The sequence below is a fragment of the Chanodichthys erythropterus genome, chromosome 18, assembly GCF_024489055.1.
Source record: "Chanodichthys erythropterus isolate Z2021 chromosome 18, ASM2448905v1, whole genome shotgun sequence".
NCBI lineage: Eukaryota > Metazoa > Chordata > Actinopteri > Cypriniformes > Xenocyprididae > Chanodichthys > Chanodichthys erythropterus.
The window spans coordinates 36,110,584-36,133,222 of record NC_090238.1 but is presented as its reverse complement, the minus strand read 5'-3'; the positions used below and the strand labels follow the sequence as shown (position 1 = coordinate 36,133,222).

Genomic DNA, 22,639 nt, shown 5'->3' with positions numbered 1-22,639 from the left:
GCCCTCACAGAAAACACTGTAATGGTATTAGATGATAGGTGATTACTTGATTCATGGTGTTTCCTCTAAGATTCAGAACAATTCGTTATCTATCCAGAAACTATGTGTTATAGTATTTTTAATAATTCATGTTATTATACTCATAATATAGTACAACTGTTTTTTGTTTTTGTTTTTTTGTTGTTGTTTTGTTTTTTTGTTTTTTTACTTTTTATGTATTTATTTATTTATTTATTTATTACTTTTTATCACCATAGTTTTACTACAAATACCATAGTTTAGCTAGGGTTACTGTAAAACAACTGTAAATGTGTGGTCTTACCATGGTATTTATAAAAAAAAAAATAAAAAAAAATTGATTTGACCATGCTATCATGTCTAAAAATATGTGCTGTGTCCACAAACCTAAATCGGAAAAACAAAACATTTTCTTAAGCCCTATGTTTAGTACATTTTTCTTTAAATGATTACAACCAATTAGAAAGGTCAAGAAAGTAACAAAGAACAGTCCAGTAAGCTGTGAGAGTCATTATCAAGCACCATTTAAAGGCGGGACGTCCTGTTGTGACACATGGTCACAGAAGCACATGGTGTGAGAAAAAGGCAAGATTATTTGCTTTAGTAATCTTATTTAAAATGACATGAACTGTACATAAAAATATGGGTGTGTGTATGAAGGTGTAGAGAAGCCTTTTGTCAGGTTTTATGAAGATTTTTTTATTTTGTATGTTCAGAAATTCAGTTTCAGGGGTCAAAAACATTTTTATCAATAAAATGTTCCCAAATGAACCAAAAAATGATGTGATATATATATATATATATATATATATATATATATATATATATATATATATATATATATATATATATATATATATATATATATATATATATATATATATATATAAAAATATAATTTTTTTTTTTTCATTTATTTATTTATTTATTTTTTCATTTTATTTCATTTTATTTCATTTATTTCATTTATTTCATTTCATTTCATTTCATTTTATTTTATTTTATTTTATTGATTTTTTCCATGTCCCATCAACATGTGTGCAGTAGAGGGTTAATGCTTCTATGGTATCTCCCTATTTTACTATGGTAAAATTATCCATGGTGTTTCTATAGTAAAACTACAGTAACCATGTTTTTGGGTGGATTTATTATCATTTTTATTACAAAAGTTCATAAAGCAACTATCATTGTTAAAATATTTGGTCTTACTACAAATACCACTGGTTCATTTAACCATAGAATTAAAACCATAGTATTACTATGGTATCAACAAAATAATAATAATTCACACATCATAGTGAAAATAAATCATAATGCTGCTATGGTATCTCCCTATTTTACTATAGTAAAATTACCCATGGTGCTTCTATAGTAAATCTGTAGTAACCATGTTTTGGGCCGATTTATTATTTTTTTATCACAAAAGTTTGGTTGCAAATATCATAGTTAAAATATGGTTACTGTAGTAAATTTGTGGTCTTACTACAAACACCATAAGTTTATTTCTGTAAGGACCATCCAAAACCATGCATTTACCATGGTTTTATCCAAAGAAAACCAACATAATTTTACCACCCTACCAAGTCAAAATTGTACTATCAAGGTATCTATATAAAAATCGTGTGGTTATTGTGGTCTTACAACCAACAGCATATGTTAATTTCCAAAAGGACTACTGATAAACCATTATTTTACCATGGTATCGATCTAAAAATCAGGAATTTACCATCCTACCATGTCAAAAAAACAAAACAAAAAAAAACATGGTAGTACCATCAAACGTGTAGCACCTTTTTGCTTGTAGTGCGTCTCTCTCTTTTTCATTTGACCTCTTTTAGATTTCTTTCTGTCTTATAGCATGATACTTGTGTGTGTGTGTGTGTGAACGTGAATTTTTAACACGGTACCTTGTTCATCAGGTCCCACAATAGCAGAAGACAAAGAACGAATCACTGCTTGGCTGATACCAGCTGGAGCACCGACTACAGCAACTAAACAGGACAAATAGAAAACTTGAGATTAATAGTAAACGATAATAATTAATAATAATTACACAACAAAACATTACTTAAAGTTACACACAAGCCACAAATAACTAATCTGGTGATACTAGAGGAATGCTAACCAGTTCTGAAGTGTAAGTGAATCTAAATGGAATATTCAATAATTCATGAGCTTAATCTATATGCATGAAATTCCGAGAGGTAATTGTGATTACAGAGCATGGGCTTTTCCTAATAGCTCTGAATGTAAAGTCACTCGCTCGTCTCTGCAGCCTGATCACGCGCATGATCAAGAAAAGCAGATCCTCAAGAGAACAAAAGATTTTCTGCATTTGCGTTGACGTGTATTCGGTGGGGTGTATCTGTGCACACGTCTGTGTGTGTGTGTGTGTGTGCCGCACATGTGCTGTACTATAGCAGAATGGAGGTTATGACTCCCGTGTGCCGCCACTGTGCCCCTCATTATCACAGCCAACAGAAAAGACCAGCATGCAAATTCCACCCTCCCTGCCGCTGATTATTCATCAGAGCCGCCACTCTTCTCCCTTTAAATGGCTTTAGTCCACCACATCGATTAGAATAACAATTTCCACTACCATTTATTTAATTAACGGTATTAACGCAGATCCGACTGTCTCTCCCTGAGAGTGGCCGTCTATGAAGGCTGGCACAATGTTATCATTACTTACCACTCTGAGAAGTCTTCTTTGGAGGTGTAACCCCACTGGAACAAGACAGTGAGTTCAGACAGCAGTGAGGATGTGAACCATAAAAAGTCGGGTAGACTTTTTTTTTCTTTTTTCCCAGAGAGCATTTACCCATTTGACTGTCTTGTTAAAACAGTCAGCTCAAGTGAAGACTGTCAGGCCTCGAGTGGAAATGTTTGCTTTGTGCATGTCACATACTGACAAAAGAAATCTACATTGTTTTAGGGAAGAGAGATGTGCTTTGATATGCCCGCTGACAGATTTGAAATAGGGTCAGTTGTGCTGTTTATAACCATCTTGAAGTTTCCGAGAGTAAAACCTTACTGTGTAAAAATGATAAATCACATATCACTACCACAACATCATTACCAAATAAAAATAAAAAAAGTAATATATATATGTATATACAGTATTAAATTATATCTTATATAATTTAATAAATTATATTGAAATAAAATAAGATATTATGCCAAATAAACTACTTTAATATTTTTATTGAGGATTTTTCTTCATTATATGATATAAATTTTTTATGGGATTAATATTTTTATTAATTAATTTTAAATGGGACCTATTATGCCCCTTTTACAAGATGTAATATAAGTCTCTGGTGTCTCCAGAATGTGTCTGTGAAGTTTCAGATCAAAATACCCCACAGATCATTTATTATAGCAAATTTGCCTCTATTTGTGTGTGAGCAAAAACACGCCGTTTTTGTGTGTGTCCCTTTAAATGAAAATGAGCTGCTGCTCCCGCCCCCTTTCCAGAAGAGGGCGGAGCTTTAACAGCTCAACAACAACAAAGCTGGAGAATCGCACGCAGCCAAAATGAGGATTGTCAGTAACGGTGTTCAGCCTTACATTGTTCAAACCGGAGTCGACACTGATGGAGAGACTCATGAAGAAGTTACAACTTTTAGAATGAAACTGAACGTTTCTGAATGGTTAGTGGATACATTTATGTAGTTGCTGTGGAGTTGATTCAACTCATCCACTAGCATGTGCCGTTATGTTCATCTTTTGTGCAAATCCAGTGTTGAATCGACCCTCTTTTGCGAAGCAGTCCGGCGTAAAATGACGGCATGACAACAACACTCTACTACAACAACTCTTCCTCTTCTCTAAAGCAGCCCAACATGGCCTTGCCCCCTTTGCTGCGCGTTTTCGGGGGCGGGGTTTATGTAAATTATGGGGTTTGTGTTGTCACCAACCCCGGAAGAAGCTCGTTGTAGTCCCTACCAGCCGATTGTTGTAGTCCTTAAACAGAGATTTCTGTGCACGAAAATATCTGCTTTGCATTGAACTTTGAGTGTTGTAACTTTGCAGATGTTGTTTAAGCTCAAACAGCAACATTACACACTAACTAAAGTTTAAAAAAATCATAATAAATCACCACTTTAATTCAGAAAGCAACAACATGCTTATCATAGAAGATGTGTATTCAAGTCATTGTATGTATGAATTGCATTTTTAATGTCTTTTTGAATTAATTAACAGGCCTGGACAAAATAAATGAGCATCACATCATTGACCCTACTGCAAAATTAACTTGACATAATGATTTTATGAATCAGTCTTCATGCACAATAACTTTGCAAGGAGCTTCATTGTGTCAATTCCTCATTTAAATGAGTTATATGAGTGATGGGAACTTACCAAGGAAGACCATCCATGTGTTGTTCGAGAGGGCGAGTAGGACATAAGAGGCGATTCTGCAGACAGCACTGAGTTTTGCTAAAGTCATCTCCTTAATACACCTCATCAGCACAGGAAATAGACCCAGCAGACCAAAGCCCTGCCAGAGAGCATCACAGCAGGTTAGATTCGTGCTGGGATGAAAAAAAAATGGCATCATTTGGTTGAAGCTAAGTTGATTATAGCTGAAGGACACTATTGTATTTAAACGCCTTGAAAATGAGCAAAGAGTAAATGGAACAAAAGCTAAACAGGGATCCATTATTATCTAATAAGCTATGAGTTCATTGTTAGCTTACCTAAATTCATTTCACTTTAAAATCTACAAACCCGATTCCAAAAAAGTTGGGACACTGTACAAATTGTGAATAAAAAAGGAATGCAATAATTTACAAATCTCATAAACTTATATTTTATTCACAATAGAATATAGATAACATATCAAGTCAGCGCTCAGTTCAGAAGCCTGCATCTCTGATGGTATGGGGTTGCATGAGTGCGTGTGGCATGGGCAGCTTACACATCTGGAAAGGCACCATCAATGCTGAAAGGTATATCCAAGTTCTAGAACAACTTATGCTCCGATCCAGACGTCATCTCTTTCAGGGAAGACCTTGCATTTTCCAACATCACAATGCCAGACCACGTACTGCATCAATTACAACATCATGGCTGCGTAGAAGAAGGATCCGGGTACTGAAATGGCCAGCCTGCAGTCCAGATCTTTCACCCATAGAAAACATTTGGTGCATCATAAAGAGGAAGATGCGACAAAGAAGACATTAGACAGTTGAGCAACTAGAAGTCTGTATTAGACAAGAATGGGACAACATTCCTATTCCTAAACTTGAGCAACTTGTCTCCTCAGTCCCCAGACGTTTGTAAACATATAAAAAGAAGAGGGGATGCCACACAGTGCTAAACATGGCCTTGTCCCAACTTTTTTAAGATGTGTTGATGCCATGAAATTTAAAATCAACTTATTTTTCACTTAAAATGATACATTTTCTCAGTTTAAACATTTGATATGACATCTATGTTGTATTCAAAATAAAATATTGAAATTTGAAACGTCCACATCATTGCATTCTGTTTTTATTCACAATTTGTACAGTGTCCCAACTTTTTTGGAATCGGGTTTGTATGTATAGACAATGAAAACACTACGACATGTGTGTTGTGTTGCCGTGAGAGCAGACGTTGTGTGAACACATGTTGGAGGTTACTATTTTGTAAATAAAGTGGTAAATTATGTTTTTCACAAACAAAGCACTTGCATTGCTTTAATAAAACTGACGGTAAACCACTGGAATCACATGGAGTACTTTAATTATATTTACTGCCTTTCTGGGGCTTGAAAGTGTTAGTTGCGTAGCTGTCAATGAAGGGACAGAAACCGCTCAGATTTCGTCTAAAATATTTTCATTTGTGTTCTGAAGATGAATGAAAGTCTTACAGGTTTGAAGGTGAGGGTGAATTACATGTGGGTGAGTAATTAATGACAGAATTTTCATTTTTGGGTGAACTAACCCTGTAAGTGTAAAGGTATTGTCAAATTAGCATACATTTGGTGACATTTTTAAGAAAAAAGGTCCTTTGTCAATAGTGTAATGAAGTATGAAGCAAATCTCACACAGAAGTCACTTTCAAACCAAGCAGATCAAGTATGAACAACTTGTGAAATCTATGTAGGCAAATATTTAACCCTCACTTGAAATTCCTGATCACATGGATTCTAGATTTCACCCATGAAAATTCACTGAAATTCCATTACACATTAAGGTGGTATTTTCATTCTTTAAATAATGCAGGACTTTCATTTATCCATCAGAAATTTGACTGTCTAATTTAGCTGTAAGGTTTGACTAGAGTCATTATTTTTATAACAGTGAACCGTTCCGTCTCAGAAAAAAAAAATGTCCAGGTATACTGATAACTGATAGACCATTTGTGGCTTAGACCAGTGTTTCTCAACCAGGGGTCCGTGGACGTAATGCCAGGGGGTCTGAATATGAATATTTGTATATTTTGACATTTGACATATTTCCATAAAAGAAGAAGATAATACATGTATATTATAACTGATGGTATGAATGAATATTTGACAAGTCAATGTCACGTATAGCACAGAGACGAGAAGGTTAGATCTATGTGCAGCTTTAATGGGGTAATCCAGAAACGTAATCCAACAGGCAAGGGTCAAAATCCACAGAAACAGTCCATACAAAAACGAGAAAAAAACACAAGGAAAATCAAAACGTAAAAACCAGAAACCATACATGAAAACAACCCAGGAATAAATAGACAGACACTAATGAATTAACACAAAACAGCTGGGTGCAATGAAACAGGATAATGAGTCCGGGAAGTGTGTTATGGGAAATGAAGTCCAAAAGTGAAAACAAGAGTCCGGGCTGGAGTGCCCTATAGTGGCCGATTAGAGCAATCCCACTAGTGATCATGACAGTCAACTAATGTAGTAGTAAATTATACTTGATTGCATGTGGTCGTCACAAAGACATTAATGATACTAATGAGCCAATATTATTCTGGAGTCCTTGAGGATGGTTTTAAATATGACAGGGGTCTATTTAAAAAAAAAAAAAAGTTGAGATTCACTGGCTTAGACCATATGAGTACTGGAAGTTAGGGTATTATATGTATGGGTAATTCCTATAATTCGGTAATATTTCAGTCCCCCAGACTTTTTAAAGTGGTGGTTCACCAAAATTAAATGTTAAAAGCTTTTCACAATACTTTGAAATGTCCATTATATATTGCATTTATATATATACAGTGGGCATCGAAAGTTTGGGAACCCCTTTCTGAATCTGTGAAAATGTGAAAATTTTTAACAAAACAAGAGAGATCATACAAAATGCATGCTATTTTTTTGTTTAGTACTGTCCTGAGTAAGATATTTTACATAAAAGATGTTTGCATTTAGTTCAGAAGACCCTTGGATCTTAATACCGTGTGTGGTTACCTGATGATCTTGATTTGTTGGAGGTTTAATATGTGCCTAATGAAGTGGGATATTAAGAAAATGAATCATATGTAGGGTTTTTTTTCCAAGTTTTTCCAAGTTGAAACATTACAGAATCCCAGGAATGACCTGTATTTGTGATAATGTTGCTATGCATTTGTTGAGTGATTTGTAGCACATTTCTAGTTGTTTATTAGGGTTTTCTCAATATTTGCTAGGTGGCCAAGTGTGATTTGTGTAAATCGATGGATTTTTTCACCTGTATTGTATCACCAATCATATGATCTATGTGTAATTCAAAATGGTTCAAATGATGCTGATGTCGAATAATGTAATATGACAACTGCGTAATATCTGAAATGCATAAGCACGGCACTAGAATACATGAGCACTTCTGGGGTTCAGCTTGTATTAAAACAAAGCCCATAAATATTTAGATTCTCTCAGATGCGTCTAAACATAACCAGTGCATTAATTAACCTTCAGGGTTTGTTCCTGATGAAACAGTGTCAAAAAGAGTCAGGCTGTCTCACTCAGAAGGTCTGAAAGCACTTGAAAGCGAACTCACCTGCATCCACGTTTGCGTGCGAACACGCGTGAGGCGCGGCGTGACTCATTTGCCCTGCCTGCTCAAGCAAACAGTTCTGATTTAATTACCCCGCCTGCCTGGCGAGGGCCCGTGTCAACTGACTTTGCCACCGCCTCTGATTCGCAGCAGAAAACATAATGGGAATGCATAAACATTCCACGGAAAAGGTCAACGCTCCGTGTTTTTACTTTCATCAACTCATTAGAGCCTGGAGTGTTTAATAATTCCTCATCCACTCCACGCCACCCTAATTACAAGTCAATTCCAGCCCTGCAGCCATTTATAAAAACTGCGAGTGTGGAGCCATGAGCTCACCGCAGCCAGACCTGCCAACGTTTTGATGCCTCAGATCTTTAGAAGCACAAGATCAGCTCCCCTCCGCAATGCCTTTGTATTTAAAAAAGTTCCTTTGTCTGTCTTTTCCCTGCTTTTTTTCCTCTCAATTGACTCTTTCAATTGCGGTTAATTAAAACTTTTTCTTCACATATTGGGTGGCAGTTCTCTGGCTGACATCCCCTACAGACAGAGTGTATAATAGGTTCTATCAGGATCGATGCCTTCGGCTTCCACACAAAAGGCAGCCAAGCGATTGGAGCCCCAGTGGTGCACCCTGGTATAAAAGGAGCCAGCACCTCTCCAATCAGGATGGGTGCTCCTTAACTGGCAGGCTTTGTTTAAGTGTCACTCTGAGACACAGCATCGACCTGCTCAGAAGAAGAGTTCCCCGTGACAGGCGACAAAAACAAAGCGGCCTTCAACCCCTTTCCCATCACTACTGCTTCACACACAGTCTCAAACTGCAGAGCTTTTTCAGCTAATGCCATGGTGAAGGAAGAGCACAATGTTTTTTTTGGAAAGGGTTATCAATCGTAAAACTCATAATTCACATAGTTATAATACTGCAGTATTGTCTTATTGTTTGTTTAATATGCTGTCTTTGAGAAATGTACACTATAATCTAAAAAATGCTGGGTTAAAAACAACCCAAGTTGGGTTGAAAATTGACAAACCTGGTGACTGGGTTGTTTTAACCCAACCGTTGGGTTAAATATCTGCCCAGACGTGCTGGGTAGTTTTATTTAACTCCACTATTATTTAAAAATGACTATATGTCTGGCTTAAAATGAACCCCAAATAGGTTGGAAATTAAAAATCAGACACATAATTACTAAAGGCAACAATAATAATCAAAAGGAGAACATTTATTATAAGCAATTTAAGAAATGTTTATGGTTTAATTATTATTCATTGAACTTATTAATACATGTTCATTTCCAGCATATTTTGGGTGCATTTTAATCAACCAATACAGTCATTTTTAAACAATAGTTGAGTTAAATAAAACTATCCAGCAGGTTGGGTAAAATTTTAACCCAACTGCTGGGTTAAAACAACCCAATCACTGGGTTTGTCCATTTTCAACCCAACTTGGGTTGTTTTTAACCCAGTATTTTGGGATCTTTTTTAATGTTTTTGATAGTCACTTATGCTCATCAAGGCTGCATTCATTTGATAAAAAAAATCACAGTTCAAAAGAGTAATACTGAAGTATTAGTACTATTTAAAATACATGTTTTCTATTTGAATATATTTTAAAAAATAATTTATTCCTGTGATATCAAAGTTGCATTTTCAGCATCACTCCATTCTTCAGAAATCATTCTCAAGAAACATTTATTATCATTACCAAGAAAACAGAAAACAGCTGTGTTGCTTAAAGGGATAGTTCACCCAAAAATGAAAATTTTGTCATCATTTACTCAATTTGTTCCAAACCTGTATGATTTTCTTTCTTCTGTTGAGCACAAAAGAAGATATTTTGAAGAATGATCGTAACCAGACAGCATCCATTGACTTCCGTAGCAGGAAAAAAAAAGGGATAGTTCACCCAAAAATTAAAATTACCCCATGATTTACTCACCTTCAAGCCATCCTATGTGTATATGACTTTCAGACAAACACAATCGGAGATATACAGTATTTAAAAATATCCTGGCTCTTCCGAGCTTTATAATGGGAGTGGAAGGTGGGTGCCAGATTTTGAAGCCCCCCAAGTCTTTTAAAGCGAAGCAATGCGATTTTGTGAGAAAAATTTCCATGCTTAAAACTTTGTAAATTTAAATAAGCTTCCGGCAGATGACCGTACACATACTGCGCAAGTCGACTGGTGCCAAATGAGTAACTCCTGACACGATATACACTACCGCTCAAACGTTTGGGATCGGTACGATTTTTAATGTTTTTAAAAGAAGTTTCGTCTGCTCACCAAGGCTACATTTATTTAATTAAAAATACAGTAAAAACAGTAATATTGTGAAATATTATTACAATTTAAAATAACTGTTTTCTATTTGAAAATGTAACTTATTCTTGTGTTAGCAAAGCTGAATTTTCAGCATCATTACTCCAGTCTTCAGTGTCACATGATCCTTCAGAAATCATTCTAATATGATGATTAGGTCCTCAAGAAATACTTATTGTTTACAATTGGACAAAATATTTGTGTACAATTTTTTTTTTCAGGATTCTTTGATGAATAGAAAGTTCAAAAGAACAGTGTTTATCTGAAATCTAATCTTTTGTAACATTATAAATGTCTTTTTGATTACTTTTGCCACTTTTGATTGATTTAATGCATCTTTGCTGAATAAAAGTATTCATTTCTTTAATTTCTTTTAAAAAAAATACAAATAAAAATTCGTACTGACCCCAAACTTTTGAACGGTAGTGTATAATGCTACAGAAGCTTTGTATTTCAGATAAATGCTGTTCTTTTGAACTTTCTATTCATCAAGGAATCCTAAAAAGTACTGTTTTCAACATTCATAATAATAACAAATATTTCTTGAGGAACTAATCATCATATTAGAATGATTTCTGAAGGATCATGTGACACTGAAGACTGAAGTAATGATGCTGAAAATTCAGCTTTGCCAACACAAGAATAAATTACTTTGTAAAGTATATTCAAATAGAAAACAATTATTTTAAATCGTAATAATTTTTCACAATATTACTGTTTTTTACTGTATTTTTAATTAAATAACTTAAGCCTTGGTGAGCAGACAAAACTTCTTTTAAAAACATAAAAAATCTTACCAATCCCAAAAATTTTGAGCAGTAGTGTATGACGTAGGATTTATGAGTATGGTAAGCTTAGAAGCCTCTCGCGGTTCAAACAAATAGAGCTGGGCAACAAACTCAAGCTCCTCTTCTCTTATATCGACATTTTGTCTTTAAAGCACAAAGCTCTATCCTTTGTGCTTCTGCATTCATCATTATGTCAGGTCAGAGGTCACTCTTCCACTGCAAATTGATGCGTACGGCCGTTTGGCGGAAGCTAGTTATCATAGTTAATAGTTTAAAATATGGATATTTTTCTTACAAAAACCCATAGATTGGCTATCTACACACACACACATAACCATTATACAGCTCGGAAGAGCAAGGATGTTTTTTATTTTTTAATATAACTCTGATTGTGTTTGTCTGAAAGAAGATAGGATGGCTTGAGGGTGAATAAAAATGGGATTTAATTTTAATTTTTGGGTGAACTAACCCTTTAATACTTCAATAGACATCATGATATATTTTGTTCATATAGAAGCTTGTTTCCACCACTGAAGATAATTGTGACTTTTTATCTTACAATTCTGACATTTTTCCTCATAATTGTTTACACCTTGCAATACTGACGTTTTTGTGAATTATAAAGTCAGAATTGCGGGATAAAAATCCACAATACCCTACAATTTTGTTTTGACAGCATGTGAACGTATATGTCCCTTTGTCCCATTATATTACTGCAGCTCATATGAAGCAGAACTGCCGGGTCACGGAATGGAGCCGAATGGACTGATACTGATATTGTGTCGTCTGTTGAGAGTTGTCCCTTATCTTCACCCCATCGTTTCCTCTCTGACTAAATCTCATAAATAATATTAAAGAAATATGCTCATTTGGTTATGGAAGGGGTGCGTGCGGTCTAGCAGAGAAGAGAATCAAATGAAGAGCAAGCAAAGATGCACAGTGGTGTCCAGTCAATGGCCGTTGCTGTTTGAGCCTGAAGTCGAAAGATTTAGTGGCATTTCAAGGATATCCGCTGATCTCCACTCTGAGTTACCTGAGAGACATGAGTCATCAGAGAAAGCATTACTGCATTAAACAAGACCACTTACCAACAAGAGCATCCTCACAGAGTTAAACACCCCAAACAGGGCGGTTGTGAACTCTCTCGGCTCGTACATCAAATACAAGAGCAAGATCGACTGCTCCCCTGCAGAGACAAATGCACATTATTACTAATGTCCCATCTCTCTCTCTCCAACTCTTTATTGGCATGACTTTCAAAGATCAATGTTTTCAAAGCAATACAGTGTGTAATTAAATGAGATGATCGAATGTTAATTATGTGCCTATAAATATAACGACAATTAAATTAGACAAAATTAAAGATGCTAATATTTAAGACCACTAATAACTCATTTTAAGAATTCATGGAACATGGTAGAGACATCTGCAGACACCACCATGTCTCTCTCTCTCTCTCTCTCTGGCCTGAGGAGTGACAGTCCTCAGATTGAGTGCTGTAAAGTCTCCCTGCAGTGGATCAGCAGCAGTATTATCGTCATAAACAGCCGACTCCACCACGAGGCAGGTATTAGCTGCACTGATCATTCATTACAGCAATCTCAGAGTTGGAGCACAACTATTTTTTTTTAAATGAATGTTTATACTGTTATTTCATTATCTCATAAATATTTCATTTCAAACTCTGTTTATTTTAAGTTAATGTATTTTTAACGATCTTTATTGGTAAATGTATAAAATCAAGAATAAGTCACCAAGTGTTTTGATTGTTTGTTGTACTGTGTGTAATTATTTAATATATTAACATGATTTATAGTATATTTGTGTGTGTGTGACATTTTAATAACACTTAAAAAATTATAATTAATACAAATAAAAAAATAAAAATGTAAATTACAATGAAATCTATTTTTAATGGAGGTTACCAACAGATTTTCGAGTAGTGTTATTATTTTAATATATACTTACTTGCATGAAATACAAATATGTAAATATGTAATATACATTTTTGAAAGATCATTATTTGTTGTACTTGAATTAATTATTTAATTTATTAATATAATTTATAATATAATGTATTCTGATTTAAAATAAATATTAAATCAAATATAACAAATTATTTAAATTAATGAATAAATAAATGTTTTTTTTTTCATTTAATTTAAATAATTTTAATAATAGTTATTACTATTATTAATTATTATAAATTACAGGATCTTTTATAGTATTTTGGAGACAATTTCGTTAATTGTCATGAAAATAATGCAAAAGAAAAATGTTTTAAAAAGGTTTTTTTTTGTAATCTTGACATATTCTTGACAGGTTTCTTGAGATTAACCTGCATATTGGTGTGACACTGAATATATATATATATATATATACAAGAGTTCTGTCTGGTTCTCGAATCTGATTGGCTGATAGCCATGCGATATTTCAGTGATAACAGCACTCCTACTGCCTTTTCACCGTTTGTATCACTCCGCTTGAAGTGACCATCATGGCGGCCGATCAAATCAACCGTAATTTTTACAAATACTACTTCTTGTACCACAAACTGTAGTTTTAATCGTTTTTTAGGCGAGAATGTAGTTGTTTAGACCTGAAATATGTGACTCATATTTAATAACAGAGCCCATTTTACAATTTGTTTTGACGTTTTCGGAGATGCGAGCTCGAGTGCGTCAGCGACCGTTCAGTGCTTCTGTAACCGCCGAGAACAGCTTCATCTCGGCCAGTGCCTCGGGGATTTGCCGCTGGCTCTTATAGTGGTTAAATACGAGACATAATTCAATTTGAGTACATAGAACGGGCAATCTTTGGTCTTATTAATCTATAATTTTATATCTATTAGAGCAAGTCGAATTGTGCTATATTAAATTTGATAATAATAAATGTTACATTACATCCTTATATGGCACATTGGCTACAACTAGACAGGACATATCAGACTCTTCTCCGCTTCAAATACGTAAAACATTAAACTTTATAAACATGTTTATAAATATGTTTTTTTGAGTAAAGAAAACGCTTTACATTTTTTTTTTCAAACATCAGATCTTTATTTACCTTTGCATTGCACAGAGAAGATGTCCAAACTGCGTGCGCACTTCATTCACGAGGTGAGGCAGATTAATGAGGTTTGATTGACAGTTTGAGGATCCAATGGCGTTAGGAGGTTTTGTCACAAGCCCTCTAAAATCCTTTTCATTCGTTAAATATTTGTAAAACCCACATAGCAGCGTAAGTGGTGACCTATTTATTTTTTTTTTAATAACTAGTGCTTTATGTTTGACTGAACTGTACAATTGTGCTTATATGTTGTTCAATAAATATTATTTTATATAAATATGTCCATTAAGTAATATGCATTGAGTGAACATTACATTAATACGCCATTAGATGGCGGCAACACTTTATAGGAGAAGTGAGTCACAAGAGACTTTTAAATTGAAAGGAACTTCTGCAAAAGGTTTGTTTTAGCGCTGGATGGAAAATTCCTAAAGCTAAAAAAAAAGAACAAATACAAAGATCGCTTACCTCAGCAGACATTCAAACAGACTTGTATAAAGGATGTAATATTATGGACATCGACTTGAAGAATGAATGTAATGCAATATACCAGACACAGGTAATAGCCTACTCTCTCTCTCTCTCTCTATCTCTCTCTCTAATATTGTTGAAAATTCAATGTGTTTCAATGAAGCGACTCAACGTTCCTTCGTTACTAGTTCTGAAGTGACGTTTTAGAATTAGTAACGGAGGCTTGGTCCAACTGTCAAATTGAGATTTGAATCCGTGGCGGAAGGAAGTAGTGCTGCACAAAAGAGGGTTTTAAAGACACTCCGTTGTTGTTCTTATTTATTTACACACTCGTGCCGTCGAACTGTTGTATAAACGCAATATCACACTCGTAGCCGTGCGATATGGCTGTATATCAGCATGCTGTGATTACCTACGGACTAATCACAGCGTGCTGATATACAGCCATATCGCACGGCTACTCGTGTGATATTGCTCATATATATATATATATATATATATATATATATATATATATATATATATATATAGTATTACACTGGTATTTACGGTGGCCCAGTAGTGCACAACACAACAAAATAAAAAAAAGCAAACATAAGTTCACAACACAACGAAATCGAGCCACAACACAACGAAAATGCTCCCGACCACTAGGGGGCTCTCAGAGCTCGTTAATATTGGTATTCCTTGCCAATGTTCTATAAAGTCGACAGTCTTACAAAGATATCAATACCATGATTAGTTTTAAGTAAGTAAACGTTCTATATCGACATGAAATATTAATTCAAATCACTTGTGTGAGTGCACAATAGCTTCATATTTATACCTGTGAATGATTTGACGCACTACCACGGATGAAGGGAACGTCTGACAATTCCACCAAGTGGTTAAAACGTATAATTTGTATTCATTACAATGACTTTGTTTAACATTTAAAAACAGACATGTTCAAATTCCAAAGCTTGTTACTTCCTGTTGGTAAGACTGACAAACTTTGTAATTTGAACATGCCTGTTTTTAAATGTTAAAAGTAGGGCTGTCAATCGATTAAAAAAAAATTATCTAATTAATTACATACTCTGTGATAAATTATGTATGCAATTAATTTAGATTAATTATTGCCGTGAAAGTATTAAATATTTCAATTCAAATGAATCAATGTAGGGTTTTTCCTGGGTCAAAAATGGTCTTCGGTGGTGACAGACATGGTCATCCACACGAACAGTAAAAAGTGCCCTACCCACGTGATCTGCGAGCCCGATACTGACAATAAAGTAATTGTAATTCTTTCTTGCCCTCTTTGCAAAAAAAAAAAAAAAAAAAGTGATTTTATAGCTTTGTAAGAGAAGATACTTTTTTGCTAAACCTGAAAAGTATTAAAAAGTAGCATTTAGAAGTTATATTAACTAATAATATAATTTTCTACCATATACAATTGAATGCACCTAGCTAACAACAGCTTGCTTTGTTCTGGTTTCACCTCACTCGTCTAAACTAACTGATTTTATAGGTAGGTTTAATTTACTACACATTGTCATTTAAATAACCTGAAAATATTGTGGATTATTAAGGCTAATTTTACTAACCACTCTTGCTAAATGGGGTAAGCACACTTATGTTCTCATTTCAGAGCTGTTCGAGTAAATTATTCATTATAGACCATGTGGACAGATCAGTTGTTGTCATGATTCATTAAAATGAATCTGTTCAAATAAGTCATTAGGTCGCGATTTGGACATTAGCAGGCGTTGACGCATTGCGTGCGAATCGCGACTGTTATTAGGACATCGCAAAAGATTTGTCAACACAGAAAACACTTCACTACTGGATAGGATTTTCTTTTTGTTTACTGAAAGTGTGGTTTATGTCAGCTGCACGTGCAGGGCGCCTGTCAGAGAAGATGAGGTGACATTCTTTTGAGCTCTATTCACACCCAGTGGTTATTCAGGAAAAACATTCTCCGAATGCACCTCGTGAAACATGGATTCGGTCTTACGAACTTTTAGCATTGTGTAAGTTGATGTAGATTATTATGTGTGAGGTAGAGAGAGTGCAAAGACGGTGCTTACTTTCTCGCGCGCACGAGGGAGGAGCTCTGCTCATTCTGTCCGTCAGCGCAGCAGTCGTCTCCCTCCTTCATTTTACAGTAGAATGGTGGTTAGAATGGCTCCAGGTTCAAAGGTCAATACAGAGTGGATTAATCTGTGTTATTTTATTTTTTAACGCGTTATTTTTTCTCAGATTAATTAATCGAAATTAACGCGTTATTTTGACAGCCCTAGTTAAAAGTAATTTTAATGAATACAAATTATACATTTTAACCACTTGGTGGAATTGTCAGACGTTCCCTTCATCATTCGCCGTGGTAGCGCGTCAAATCATTCACAGGTATAAATATGAAGCTATTGTGCACTCAAGTGATTTTGAATTAATATTTCATGTCGATATACAGTGGTTATATACTGTTAAAACTAATCGTGGTATTCATATCACTGCTGACTCCATAAAACATTGGCAAGGAATACTAACAATACCAAGCTCTGAGAGCCCCCTAGTGGTCGGGAGCATTTCCATTGTGTTGTGGCTTTATTTCGTTGTGTTGTGAACTTATGTTTGCTTTTTTAATTTCTTTGTGTTGTGCACTACTGGGCCACCATAGGTATTACATGAAAAATGAAATATGAGGACATTTCATGAGTCCTCATATTTAAAATAGCTTTAAAAACATACTAAACAATGTTAAAAATATAAAAATGCAGAATGTTTTCTGTGATGGGTAGGATTAGGGGTAGGGGTAGTGTATAGAATATAGAGTTTGTGTGTGCGCACTGACCAACAGCCACCAGGTTATTTATGAAGGTGCAGAGAATGAGAAAGTGCAATTTGAGTCTCTCCTGCCCTGACCTCCTCTTGAACATTGCTTTGAAAGACAGCTTGGCGTACTTTAGGATAAACAGCCTAGACTGGTCTGTCGGAGAACACTGCTCTTCTGCACCCTCTTTATGAGCAGATATACATGTATTTTTTCCCATCGAAGGGTCTCTCAGCCAAAGCACAATATAAAGTAATGCCAGAACGTGGCAGCCAATGTAGGCCCCGAACGCTGCCTTGAGCCCAAATTCCTGCTCCAAAAATCCACCTAGCAGGAAGCCCACCGTGCCGCCAACGAAGATCATGGACTCAGCCACTGCCATACGTAAAGTGCGACTGGAGCTGGAGCCCATGGTCAAGTCGGCCAGGTAGCTGAAGGAACTGAGGAAAATGGAGACATGGCCACCAGTCAGGCCTGTTAGGGCGGCAGCCATCAGGGTCCAGTAAACACTGATGTTTTCCAACAGGGCTACAGCCAAAAGCAACCCTCCACTCAGCAGGGACAACAGAGAAGGGAGCGCCATTACCCACCGACGGCCAGCGCGGTCAGACCAGGAGCCCAGCATTATAGCGGGAGGGATGGAGACCAGACTGAGGGTGGCGTTGAACAGAAGCAAGATGTAGGAGGCTGTAGTCTGAACCTCCTCGTCCCCTTTGTGGTGCTCAGGGTAATTGCAGATAGTGTCATTCTTGAGCAATTCTTGACATACCTTCAAAAGAAAAAAGTTATTCGAAATTATTCCAAATATCCATATTTAAGCATCACCGCACTGCATCAACAACATCTAAGTGACCCTGGGCTTATTCTTCCAAAAAAAACAAAACTTTTGTCAGCTTTTTGTCAGGTATGTAGCAAATAGGAATGGGTCATTGACGAATAAGGTTTTTAAAAGTGTGAAAAACATAATGGAGATATAATTAATTTTGAAGTTTTTTAAGAGATCGTGTGGTTGTTATAATTAATTAACACTGTCATTTTTTACAAGATGGACAACATTTGTCACCAAAAAAGTCATTCAGTTTAACCAGAATTTTGGTTTTACCGAATAGCTAGCAAAAGTACAATTAAATATTTTATATTTAGTTTTTAAATTGTTCCATGTTTTATAGCGGTTGCACCGAATGACCTGATGTTTCGGGACATGCATATGAGCAAATGAAAAGATGAATTTATCAAATAGTTAAGAGAGAGTTAGTTACTTTGCTTCACAACCATGTGGCCCTTTGCGGGTGTCTGAATGACGTCACATCCTGTCACATGATACTGATCGCATGACTTGATCCAAAATGGTCCCTTTATATTGGTTACTCCGAATGACATAATTTTCTGGACATTCTTTCTCTTAACAAAGCAACGACTTCTGCACATAATTTTAATACCATGTTGCACTATGTTGATATATGATGTTATAAAATCATGGCAGAATAAAAAAATATTAACATTTATTACATTTTAAGGTATTTTAATCACAAATGAAATGGCTGTATTGGCCTTTGGACGGTTAAACCGAATGACCTTTTGACACTTCAAAATCTTTAAAATGCCTTTATATATAGGAAAATATAATTAAAACCTTTTGGATTCAATAAAAGAGATCTAGTACTACCTACATACTTTGGATGTCATATCTTTTGTTCAAAAATTATATTTGTTGTAGATTCCACTATAGAAGTTAACCTAACTATGATGACTTCTGCTTCTGAAAACCCTTGATATTTAGTGAACAAAAGTATTCAAAACATGTTTAGATGAGATGACAGGACAGTTGTTAAAGATAGCTCAGTATTAGTTTTAAGGTGGGCCTTAGCATTTTGTACAAAAGTAGCCACCTCAAACGCTTGACATTTAATAGCCCATTTTTTTGTTGGATCAAAGGTTTTACAATTGAATGTCAGTTATTGCTTCTTAGGTCGTCTCTGAGGATTTTCCACTTCTCAAATGTTTTATTCAGTGTCAGTAATGATGCTCTAAGGCATTACGGGAATGATACACAAGCCGAGCAGTAACTCATCGCACCGGGGGAGGCCCTCAGTTATTGTAAGAACAAGCCTCGGGGAATCTTACGAACCGCAACCTCACAAATATGATGATATCAAGGAGCAAATGGCAAGAATCGAGGCCATTAAGAGTGGCGTAAATGAGCACTTTGCAATAAATGATTGGACCCTCTTTAATCTTTGAACAGTTTTCACTGCGTGGAGTTGTGCTCATTCATATGATCTATTCATCCACATTTTTCTGAGAGCTGTTATGTGTGGAGCCGCAGAGTTCATTGGAAGGGTAAGAGAATTTAAAGGAGAGAGGAAAGGAAGGACACTCGCTCAGGAAAAAAAAAGGGGGAAAAAATGCAAAGTGACAAGAGCAGGAACTAAAAACAGCTGCATGTTTTGGAAAGCGTCACCCTTAAGCAGATGCATATATTCACTGCATTATTTATATTCATAGAAATGTCTTCACAAGTTCACATATTATTTTTCCTGCATTTGTCCCCTCACTATTTTACTTTGATGCTTTTCATTTATTTTCTGGAAACAAGTTATAAATATTAATTAATTATTAATATTAATACACAAAAACTAATTTATTTCAAACAAAGAAGAAAAAATACAAAAAAGGATTTTAAAAGCACAAATTTGCTCCTTTCAATATTCATTAGGAGATTATAGATAGATAGATAGATAGATAGATAGATAGATAGATAGATAGATAGATAGATAGATAGATAGATAGATAGATAGATAGATACATAGATAGATAGATACATAGATAGATAGATAGATAGATAGATACATAGATAGATAGATACATAGATAGATAGATAGATACATAGATATAGAAGTGATAAAAAATATGATTATTTTATATGGTGGCACATTGCTGCCACATATATATTAAGGCTGCCACATTATGTCATAATATATACAATTATGTCATAAAAATGAGATATATGTCATTAAAACAACATTTTTTTCTCTGTAAAATGGCATATTTTCTCATAATAATGAAAAATTGTCATTAAAACTGTTTTTTCGTAATATTTTCCCCATAATAATGACATATTATATCATAAAAACTATATGTTTTCCCATTATAATGACATATTATATTGTTAAAACAACAGGCCTGGTGTAACATGTGGCTTCAAATTTCCATCTGCATTATTGTCAATGGACGGTTGGCAGTTTTGAAAAGAAAACTAAACTAACTTAGTTGAACATGGTTATTTTTAACCAGGTAATACATGTACTTTTACTGTAAAAAAGCTTTTAAAATGAAATAGAAAATGGGATCAAGACATGAGCCTGCTGGATTTGTTTTTAATCATCTTTTAGCCTTCGCTTGTTTATTTCTAATGCATGACAAATTAATTTTAAAAATACATTTTCAAATACAAATACCTTCTTGTAGTTGTAATTAAATTTAATTATTTAAAAAATAGAAAAAGCTATTTAAAAAAGATTTAGTTGCTGGACATGTCAACTTCAAGCATACTCAATGCTTAAAGGCATAGTTCACCCAAAAATGAATCTTTTCTCATTTACCCTCATGTCATTCCCTACCTGTATGAGTTTCTTTCTTCTGTTGAACACAAAAGAAGATATTTTGAAGAATTCCAGTAACCAGACAGTTGATGGCAGCCATTGACTTTCATAGTATTTCTTTTTTCCTACTATGGATGTGAACGGCTGTCGTCAACTGTTTGATTACCAACATTCTTCCAAATATCTTCTTTCGTGTTCAACAGAAGAAAGAAACTCGTACAGGTTTCTTAAGGGCATCAGCATGAGGGTGAGTAATTGATGACAGAATTTTCTTTTCTGGGTGAACTGTCCCTTTAATTTCAGCAACAGAATACAGACTAATGACTGTCAGCGATTGTTTAATCTTGTCCATGAGTGATCGCAGCGCCTGTTATTTTGCTCTGGGACTGTCATGGCCGGTTCGGCTTGATTAATGCCTGCTGCAGTTTTGGGTTTTGAGTACATCTCGAGCTCCACTGCTATTCTCCAAGCGCTCCGTGGTTCTGCTTCGGGCATTTCCGTTTTGTGTACTAGAACTGGACCCTGCTGACCTGTTTTTCAGTTCAAAGAACAAAACACTGACTCACCGGACTGACTTGATTAATGTCTCTCCCTTTCACTCTCTCTCTTTACTTCTCTTTGCTTTAAATCACAGAAGTAGCTGCTCTCTTACCTTTGTGATAATCATCTGTTGATATGCAGGTGTTACAATGAACGTGCTGGTCATGTAGAAAAAAATCACCGGCTCCACTGTAACAACTCTCCTTAGTTTCTCTTTCCATGCTGACATATTCAGCTTTGCAGTGACAGATGTAGGAGCGAGGAAGGAAGGAAACAGTCTCTTAACATTAAAGCCGTGTTAGGTAGAGTAAACCCATGTAAATCGTTGATACTGTCCAAACGGAATAGTGGACAAGGGAAGAGTTTTCTTGTTTTAACACTTTATAAGGTTAGTCACATGCATGTCAGCTGGAACAGGAAACTGTCTCTCTCGACATTTTCTTATCAGGAATTGTTCTACTTAGTGGTTGTAAATGTGGTTGGCCTTTATTTGCCCTATGAACACATCCCCCACAGATTCACACTTCCCCAGTGAAAACAAAGAGATGTGAGAATACTGTTCTTCATTCTGCAGTGTGTGTTTTCAGAATGTTAAACTTGCAAAGTGAAATGTCCTTTGAACGGCACTGCCATATCCCGATATAGCAGCAAATTTTGATGTGCAACAACGACAATTTTCATTTTCAGGACATCATCTACAAGCTGTCAAAGGCTTCTTTGTATAATTTTGCAAGAGTGTACACTCTAAAAAATGCTGGGTTAAAAACAACCCTAGTTGGCTTGAAAATGGACAAACCCAGTGGTTAGGTTAAATGTTTGCTGGGTAATTTTATTTAACTTAACTATTGTTTAACAATTACTGTACTGCTTGCTTAAAATGAACCCAATATAATTGTATTGAATAATAATTAAACAATAAACATGTTCACCTTTCGATTATTATTGTTGCCTCTATTAATTATGTGTCTGATTTTTAATTTCCAACCTATTTGGGTTCATTTTAAGCCAGTCATATAGTCATTTTTAAACAATAGTTGAGTTAAATAAAACTGCTGAGC

At 35.2% G+C, this 22,639-nt stretch overlaps 1 protein-coding gene across 1 annotated transcript in view; it reads right to left on the bottom strand.

Moving 5' to 3' along the window:
• zgc:174356 (uncharacterized protein LOC100137120 homolog) overlaps window positions 1-22,007 on the bottom strand; it is a 44,480-nt gene extending 22,473 nt beyond the window's left edge. The window contains exons 1-5 of the mRNA XM_067367975.1: window positions 21,694-22,007; window positions 17,461-18,208; window positions 12,176-12,273; window positions 4,384-4,522; window positions 1,926-2,009 (exon numbers count right to left, since the gene is read on the bottom strand). Coding sequence (XP_067224076.1) covers window positions 1,926-2,009; window positions 4,384-4,522; window positions 12,176-12,273; window positions 17,461-18,208; window positions 21,694-21,810 — 1,186 coding nt within the window. The 5' untranslated portion in view covers window positions 21,811-22,007. The remainder of the gene's footprint in view (window positions 1-1,925; window positions 2,010-4,383; window positions 4,523-12,175; window positions 12,274-17,460; window positions 18,209-21,693) is intronic.
• Between the last annotated feature and the right edge of the window lie 632 nt (window positions 22,008-22,639).